A 9262-nucleotide genomic window follows, 5' to 3' on the forward strand; every position below is an offset into this window, starting at 1 on the left:
AAAAAAAAAAAAAGGGGGGGGGGGGGTGGGGGGGACGACACTGGTTTGTGACGGAAATTTCCAAAGAAGGAAAGTCCCAAAGACAACGACATCCACATGTATTCCTTTCATTACTACCATACATGGCAGAGCTTCTAGTTTTCTTCGGATGACAGACAAAGGCAGTTTCACGTCCTCTTTATGTTGTTTGCTTGAAGTGTTAGGTTCTTCCTCTTAGAAGAAAGAATAAAATCCCATGTCCCATAAAAGGCTGTGAATATGACGGTTTTTATTCAAAAGCTGTACCAGCTGGTTTTGTTGCCCTCTTCTAGATAATCTTCTATTACTAAATAAAAAATAAAAATAAAAAAAAAATAAAAAAAAATTATCCACTCTGGGCTTTCGTTAGAATATAAACCTTCATGGTCCAAATCCTTTGTGGTACATGTGACTACCCCCCCTCCAGTAGAACCTGAATGCTGGCTCTGAACCTTTAGCCATTCTTATCCAGTCTGCCACAGTAAATATTTTTAGCCCAGAGAACCTTGTGCGGCAAGAACCAGTCCCATTGGCACAGTCGGCGTATCCCGGTTTCTTTTTTCAGTAATGAGGCAGAGAGTAAACTGTGTTCAAGGCTGCCAAGGTTTCCTGTCCTTGCCCTTCTGATCAGGAATGTGTTTGTAGCGACATTTCTCCCCAAAATGGCAGCCAGTGGTTCTCCAGAAGTAACACTCATCTCCGTTAACCGGGCCGCGTCTTCGGGGTCTGGGTAGAGACATACAGGTTGCACATTAGTTATAAAACTGCAGTCCTGTTGCATGATTATTATCATCATCATTATTATTATTTTTCTTAACTAGAGTTTTTAAAAGAGCAGCCAGTTAGCGTCTCACCCAGCAGCTGTGCCTCCCTGCTGTGTGACAGGGAGGCAAGTCTTGAGTGGAATAGGAAGGGACCTCTGAGTGCGGCGGTCAGGATAGCGCACCACTAAACGAGTGTTTTCAATACAGTGACCCTGTGACAGCAAGCACATATACACATCTAACCCCACGGCAATAACTGGTGCTATGAAAATAATAATGCTGACAAAGGAGAAACAACAAAAACGCACTTACATTTAGTTTCTCCATGGCACGAGCAGCCATGCTTGCATCCCTGAAGTTAACGAAGGCACAGAATCTCTCATGCAGCACACGGATACTCTCAATTTCACCATACCTTCAATACAAGGAGACACAAGCAGACCAGTCAACAACTGCAGTTTTAACTTAGCTCCCCACATTTTTCGTATAGGGATATTGTGTTTAAATGATAACATTTTGTACCAGAATAGGATCTTACATTTTAAAAAGGTCCCTTAAGTGTTTCTCAGTTAATTCAGTTGTCACATTTCCCACCCAGAGGGATTGACAGGGAGTTCTGCAAGAGAGAGAATGTCACCAAGAGTGCTTTAAAAAATAAAAAAAAAAAAAAAAAAAAAAAAATCTAATTCATCAACAACTCTATTTTTGACTGCTCAATTACAGTCACCTACCCTGGTTGCACAACAGATGAATCTGTGCTCCCAGCTGCTGCTGAGGAAAGAAAAAGCATCAACAAGAGAATACATCGGAAAATCAGTTGTATGATTTTTGCTTTAAACTTATTTGATCCAGAAGAAAAACTGTTGGTCATTTTTTTGGCCTTACTTTTGGCTGCTTCAGAATAATATGCCAGAACACCCTGCACTGTTGAAAATCTATCTAACAGCAAGACACTCTGCACTTCTTCAAAGCCCAGTTCCTGAGGAAGAAAGAGAGAAACTCAAATTACCACCACAAGGGTGTATGCCATCCGTCTGCCATTTGGCAGAGACTTTACAACCATGGCTGTGTACACTTGATCCTTGAACATTATGGCTTTATGGCATCTTATCCATTTCTTAGTTATGGCAAAAATAAAAAAATAAATAAATTGTGTGTTGAGGTGGTCACAGCGACCTTAACCTCTGAGTACAGAATCCAAGCAGTTCATTGCCAAGTGTGAGTAAATGTGCCAAATGTTTACCAAAAAAAAAAAAAAAATCCCTTTAAAGCAATCCTAATACAACAGACTAACAAGAAGTAGACTGATTTTAGTTCACTGTGACCTTGACACCAAAATTCCAGTCGGCTCATCGAGTAAATGTTTGTGCCAAAATGCCTCTAATAGTGGAAAAGAGGAACTTGAAAGAAAAAAGAAAAAAAAGCACTTCCTTGGGTCCCAGCTGTCATTGGGAGAAGGCATACAAATAATACATGTCACATCTACAGAGCTTTTGTGTGTAGGCGTTACCATTAACTGCAGCACTTTGCAGTTAAATAGATTATTGACAGCCTCCTCGCAGTCTTTGTCCAGCTTCAGCACCTGCTCCATAGCCTTTTCTGCCTCACTGTACCGCTACAACACACACAGAGTGAGTGAGTTAACACTAATGCTTAACGCTTTTTCGGTAGATTATTTACTCGACTACAAGCTATTACAAGCTTGTACCAACCTTCATGCCCATGAGGGCACTGCCCTTGCGGAAGTATCCTTTGGGCCAGTCTGGGGCCAGCTGAATGGAGCGTTCAGCATCTGCCAGGGCCTGAGGATACTGCTCCAAGCAGTAATAGCAATAAGAGCGATTCCCAAAGAATCTACACGACATTAAAAAAATTAATAAATAAATGAATTAATATTATGTGAAATGTGCATTTCTTTTGTAATGCCCAAGTCGTGACCACAGAAGCTGTACCTGTAATCTTTGGGATCACATTTTATGGCTTCTGTAAACATACTGGCTGCTTGTGCATACTGCCCCTCTTGCACCAGCTTTATCCCTTTTTCTGCAGGACATAAAGATTTGTTTTTAAACATTCCCAAAGGCTCAAATGACCGCAGTGCTGTATGCTGACATGCTTTCAGAATGAATGTGTAATCAATGTCCTCGAAGCCTTTGTTTCCATTTCCATGAATAACTTTTAAAGTTTCAATTCTTTACCTGTCAGTGATGCACTTTTCTTGGTCATGGTGTCAGTTCCATTTGTCTGAACAAAACAAAGAAGAAAAAAAAAAGTATATATATCATTTTCATCACTTTATACTCATGAAAATGTGTATTTACACTACAAACACACACACAGCTTTCATCAAATCTTTCATGGTCCATAGTCCACTTTCCCCACATATCAGACTTTGAACTAACACAGGAACACCACCTCAGCAAGAACTATTATATATGGGCGTTTTTGCTATAGCTGCTTCTCTTAGACCATCTGTTAGCATTCACCTCTCTCCTGGCTTCATTCTCCTTGTTTTCTTTGGACTTTCGACTTGATCCTTTGGGTTTGATATGGCTAGCAGCATTTGCAAAGAAGGCACTGCTGACATCCCACTCTGGCTCCTGTGGGACACAAAGTCAGACACTAGTGTTAAATCATGTGCCATCCAGGCCTACAAGCACACAGGCTTTCACTTGAAACACTTCTATTAATTCATTGTCTTGAGGCCTGTGATGATAGCTAATGACTAAAAATAAAAACAATGGCTTATTCACACATGGATAATAAACTAGTGTAGTGCCCCAACCTCCTCAGCAGATCTGGCTTGGGTCTCCTGATATCCTGAAGGAGCAATAGCAGGAGTAGCAAGATCTTTAGAGCAGGCCTCCGATTTCCCCTCCTCTTCTTTCTGCGCCCTTTGTTTCTCGTCTTCACCCCCAACTTCTGCTTCGGAATCGCTCTCGTCTAGTTCAGATTCTGCACCTCCATCCTCTTCGTCATCCTAATGTGGAGGAAGAGCTGAATATTTAGATTTTCACCCCACAGAGGCTAAAGGAGGGTGCGCTTCCAAGGGGAATATTAAAATCTTTACCTGTTCAGCATTGTGATTTTGCTTATTTTGCTCCTGCTTCTTACGTTTTCGACGGCGCTGAAATGGATGCACAGGTACACTTCAGAAAACGAATGACATCCTTTGACATATAGATTTCCAGCAAGATAGGCTTTTCCTCTCACCTTCCTCTTGGCTTTGCGTCGCTCTGCCTTCCGTCTTGCTTTCTCCTCATCACTCAACTCCTCCTCTCCATTTAATGCATCCTAGAAAACCAAACATTCAGAGAAATGGATCATTAATGTCCTCACCCTTACAGTCCTCACTAGGTCCTGTGAGCCTGACACCAATTGTTTACCTGCGCAATGGTGGCACTTGGGTCAGGGTTTGTAGCACCACAGTCCATCTGCTCCTCCTGGACCACAGGACCTTCAGGAAATACACAAAATGAAATCTTTTTTTTTTTTTTTTTTTTAAATTAAATATATATATATATATATATATATATATATATATATAAAAAAAACACCCAGCACGCCCCTGCGGGCGGTTTATCCTTCAAGCTCGGGTCCTCTACCAGAGGCCTGGGAGCTTGAGGGTCCTGCGCAGTATCTTAGCTGTTCCCAGGACTGCGCTCTTCTGGACAGAGATCTCCGATGTTATTCCCGGGATCTGCTGGAGCCACTCGCCTAGCTTGGGAGTCACCGCACCTAGTGCTCCGATTACCACGGGGACCACCGTTACCTTCACCCTCCACATCCTCTCGAGCTCTTCTCTGAGCCCTTGGTATTTCTCCAGCTTCTCGTGTTCCTTCTTCCTGATATTGCTGTCATTCGGAACCGCTACATCGATCACTACGGCCGTCTTCTTCTGTTTGTCTACCACCACTATGTCTGGTTGGTTAGCCACCACCATTTTGTCCGTCTGTATCTGGAAGTCCCACAGGATCTTAGCTCGGTCATTCTCCACCACCCTTGGGGGCATCTCCCATTTTGACCTCGGGACTTCTAGGTTATACTCGGCACAGATGTTCCTGTACACTATGCCGGCCACTTGGTTATGGCGTTCCATGTATGCCTTGCCTGCTAGCATCTTGCACCCTGCTGTTATGTGCTGGATTGTCTCTGGGGCATCTTTACACAGCCTGCACCTGGGGTCTTGCCTGGTGTGATAGACCCCAGCCTCTATGGATCTTGTACTCAGAGCTTGTTCTTGTGCTGCCATGATTAGTGCCTCTGTGCTGTCTTTCAGTCCAGCTTTGTCCAGCCACTGGTAGGATTTCTGGATATCAGCCACCTCCTCTATCTGCCGGTGGTGCATACCGTGCAGGGGCCTGTCCTTCCATGATGGTTCCTCGTCTCCCTCCTCTTTCTTGGGTTTCTGCTGCCTGAGGTATTCACTGAGCACTCGGTCAGTTGGGGCCATCTTCCCAATGTATTCTTGGATGTTCCTTGTCTCATCCTGGACTGTGGTGCTGACACTCACCAGTGTGTGTGTGTGTGTGTGTGTGTGTGTGTGTGTGTGTGTGTGTGTGTGTGTGTGTGTGTGTGTATATATATATATATATACACACACACACACACACACACACACACACACACACACACTTGTTCCTATGAGCCATACTGTATTAAAAAATAATAATCATCAGAATGTAGCTAGATAAGGACACACTTTTCTTCCCCACCACCCCACTCAGCAACATAGCTTGACACGCCATTTAAAATTTCCTTCCCTGTCAGGGGAAAAGGGAAAAGACTTTCTGTGAAAATGCATAGTGTAATATGAGACGAGATGGGCAGAACCATCGTTTAATATGACCGCACGCTTCTCTTTCCTTTACTCATTTCAGCCTCTATCAACCAAGAAAAGATTAAAAGCAAGCAGCAGGCATCCCCTGCAGCAAAGGAGAGTACAAAAACTCTGTTCCAACATTTTCAAGTTACCTTAATGTGTTATATTAAAGAGTCCTCTGTGTGTTAGGTTAGCCTGTCTCATTTATATTCCGGTCTAACCACAATGACCAGTGATGATGTGCCAAATTTTTAAACAACACTGGGTGGAGACAGGAAGGATTATGTAATCCTTTCTTATATGAACCACCAGGAAAAGCATGTAAAATAAAATAAAGGAAACAGAACTGAAAATTGCTCAGAGACGCCAAATCAGGTTGTTTCTTTGAGAGGCATTTAGTAATAATTATCTTTAGCACTGCCACAAGCCCGCCACACAACACATACAGCTGCCCTGAGTACTGCTTTCTGAGAAGCTGGAGTACTGAGAAGAGGGGAAAAAAGGAAAGCCACTGCTCTAAATGTGGGATTTTGTGTACATACGCTTGGGGGAGGGGGGGCAGCTTATTTGATCAAGCCAAAACTGTAGTCGTTTAGGTCAAACTGCAGCAGACACACGACAAGACAAAAGGAAGCAAAGTACTACGCCGGAATACATGTGGTGTCATGTTTCTATTTGATGAGCAAAGATTTCCAGAGAGTGACAAATCCCATACTTGGTCTCTTACTCATGTTGTGACTTGTGAAGCATTGACAGGAGAGTTTTACACTTTACATTCAACTGTTATGAATTTCATACAACAAAACTAGACACACCAAGTAGCTACTCAACTTCCTGATTCTGTGTATGCCTGTCCTTTAGTGGTGCTGTCCATATTTTAAACAATATGTAAAAAACATAGGAAAATAAAAGTCACTGTAATTGTATGGAATTGGAATCCGGGGGGGGGGGGGGGGGGTGTCTTCACATATAAATGTCTCTCACTGGCTTTGTTAAAGAGCCAGTCTGTCATCACAATGCGCCTCCAAGGATGCATAGTGACAGCAAGGAATTTCAGTTGTGTGCGCCTGACTCACTGCTCAAATGTCAAGAAATAAGCACTGTTAACAACTCCATCTCATTTGAACCAGGCCGTTGGTAAAAATTTTTACCATACTGGAATGTCCTCCAAAAACACAAGTGATACAAGATCGGTAGACACGAGCAACAAGAGAGCCTCTGTTTCTTCACTTCAAGGAAATTTCCTAAATTAGTGTACAGCTGAAAGGTGAGCTCTTTCCACAGGAATGCTAAATAATCACGTACCATCACAGGCTGGAGGACTAACAAGAAAATAAACTGCACAGGTCCACACTTTTCTTCACGAAAGCATGACCTTATTATTCAAACAGGCACTGCTTAATCATATGCCAGTGGTTTTAAGTGGTTGTGTAAACCAGTTAAACACAGAAACATGTAAACAATGTAGGAAATAGAAACAATCACACGTTTTGTTTTTTGCAGAGTACATGGCTGCGAGGCACAAATGTTCTGCGTGAGACTGAGTGAAGACAACTGCATTACATCAGAAATCAACAGAAGAAAAATCATTAAAGATCTCAGGGGAGGTACACTACAAAGCCAGTTTGACACAGCAAAGCTTTCTTTGCATTAGCAGGTTCAACATAACCCTACTGTGTACTGGCATAAAAGTTATGTGAGCACACAAAAAAAGTGTTAGCAAAAAAGATAAAAAGTAAAAGGTGGAGAGTGCCACCTCCTCTAAAATGCTAACAGAGAGCTCTGAACAATACAGAATCACTATTACAGCTAAAAGAAAAATTGACGCAGCAGTCTATAACCACAATGACCCTCGTTCACCTCTCCAGGTATGGCTTTTTATCCACACCTTCACTCTGGGAACAGTTACGAGAATTAAGCATATGCACCACCTACAGACTCTCACACTACCACTGCAAAGCCAGTAATGGTTGGAGTGGCAGGAAACCAAGTCTATAGCACTTTAACTGAACTGCTTCATCAGTGAGATTACTAACTGACACTGTTAAAAAAAAATGCTAGAAATCTTTCACTGTTCTGTAGTATCTAAGCTCTTTATTACACCTTCACAGAGGTGTATGGATCTGGATCTAAGAATGAAGGAATGCAAACCAGTCTCTTTTGCAAATAGATATTTCCCTACTTTTGGATGATAAACTCGGGAATTCCCACATTCATATATTAAGAAATAAACATAATTTGAAACTGCTGCCTGCTACAACACATACTTTATTCATCCCATTTTGTTTGTGTGTATTTCTCATCTAATATTCCCACGCTTTCCATAAATGCTAATAGGATTACTCACACCAGATGTGTACTCAAATACTAAGTAATGCTAAAGTTGGCAAGGCATGCCTAAAAGTTTTTAAATGTCGATGAAGGTGTGTAGATCAGCAGCTGTAGAGAGGAGCCACACATAAGCCAACCTGTTAACATGTTAAGCGAAGAAGAGGAACATGTGGGAACATAACACGTTATTTAAAGACATGTTTTAAGCTCATACAATACTTTCAATCTGCGTATAAACTCGTTCTGTGCTGTGGGGCATGTGCCCCTATCTAAGACATTGTTATCACACTAACACGCACCGAAGAATGCATTTATCTTTGTTTTGCTTTTTTATAGCACACATTACTTTATCTCTGTCTTTTATACATGGTGTACTTCAGCTTGTAAACTTTATAACTATTTGCTTCGTGAGCGAGAAAGTGTAAGAGAGCGTTTTGGATTTTCTGAGAACTCTTTCCTTTTTTTTTTTTACTGCGCAAACTTGGAAGCGGTACAGGCGAGGGTGTAACTGCCAAGAGAAGTTTCATTGTTTGACCAAGAGCTCAGTTTGATCACTAGGATAACACAAATGGGAAGCAATATCACAATCACGTCGTTTATGTAACTCACGAGTTAGCTGTCCTCCAAATGTGCCGTGTCACACGCGTTTCGTTATTACGTCCGTGATCGATCTAACCAGTTTAGAAAGTTTCGAAAAGTGGAAGAGAATTCTTACCGCTCCCGAGTCCCAACAGCCTGCATATATCCCTGGTGATTTTCATGAGCGCAACCATCCAGCATTATCGTCCTAAATAGCCCATAAACGTGCTCGGCCAAACGTTCAGGTTAGCACGAACACGTATCTAACATTGGGACAATCGGTATCGAATCTGCGGGAATCTTTGGTGGTTTAATCCACTTCCTGAGCGTCTAACGCCGACGTTGGGTCCACCCTGACTGGCGTCTTAAAGGCACATGACACTGTTATTGATTTCTAAACGGCTGAGACCTTATCAGAGAATGGCTTAACAATGGACCACGTGTTTAAATAACGTTAACAGCGTTAGGTTTAATATCTAATGCAATAGCATGTTTAATTATTATAATGATTATAAACAGATGCAAATATTATAAGATACACTCATTTACTATCCACTAACACAACTTTCCCAAAGAGCCACACGCGAAACTAATAAGTTGATTTCACTCCTGTTGAATATTAATTTTATGTCATTGTTAATTTATTGGGGCAGTTGTGATAAATTAATTATTTAAAAAAATTATTAGTTAATAGCTCACTCATGCTGTAATATAATCTCAGTGTAAATGGATGTATTTTTTAAAAAAG

The 9262-nt window shown here is 41.7% G+C and overlaps 1 protein-coding gene across 3 annotated transcripts; it reads right to left on the minus strand.

The window, feature by feature from the left end:
• Positions 1 to 362: 362 nt before the first annotated feature.
• On the minus strand, positions 363 to 8854 carry LOC146619981 (uncharacterized). Of its 3 annotated transcripts, none has more exons than XM_085369909.1 (16): positions 8651 to 8853; positions 4169 to 4239; positions 3996 to 4076; positions 3853 to 3909; positions 3568 to 3762; positions 3269 to 3382; positions 2981 to 3026; positions 2735 to 2825; positions 2495 to 2636; positions 2293 to 2397; positions 1668 to 1761; positions 1514 to 1550; positions 1321 to 1398; positions 1095 to 1197; positions 873 to 994; positions 363 to 744 (listed from the first exon to the last, which is right to left on the minus strand). In XM_085369909.1, the coding sequence occupies exons 1-16, from the start codon at positions 8706 to 8708 to the stop codon at positions 609 to 611; spliced, it is 1530 nt and encodes a 509-aa protein (XP_085226035.1). In that variant the 5' UTR covers positions 8709 to 8853; the 3' UTR covers positions 363 to 608. The 3 variants fall into 3 exon arrangements, with proteins under 3 accessions (XP_085226035.1, XP_085226034.1, XP_085226033.1); XM_085369908.1 differs by having other exon boundaries at positions 1514 to 1553; XM_085369907.1 differs by having other exon boundaries at positions 1514 to 1761; positions 8651 to 8854.
• Between the last annotated feature and the right edge of the window lie 408 nt (positions 8855 to 9262).

This window comes from Diplotaxodon limnothrissa, linkage group LG13 (assembly GCF_057381915.1).
Source record: "Diplotaxodon limnothrissa isolate DT_005_m linkage group LG13, D_limnothrissa_male_GT1.1, whole genome shotgun sequence".
NCBI classification, from domain to species: Eukaryota; Metazoa; Chordata; class Actinopteri; order Cichliformes; family Cichlidae; genus Diplotaxodon; species Diplotaxodon limnothrissa.

Coding starts and splice junctions, on each gene's coding strand:
- LOC146619981 (XM_085369907.1), bottom strand. CDS start 8,708: ATGGTTGCGCTCATGAAAATCACCAGGGATATATGCAGGCTGTTGGGA. Junction 1,198..1,320: donor TTAAGGGACCTTTTTAAAAT/GTAAGATCCTAT, acceptor CTTGTATTGAAG/GTATGGTGAAATTGAGAGTA. Junction 995..1,094: donor GTGCCATGGAGAAACTAAAT/GTAAGTGCGTTT, acceptor TTGCTGTCACAG/GGTCACTGTATTGAAAACAC.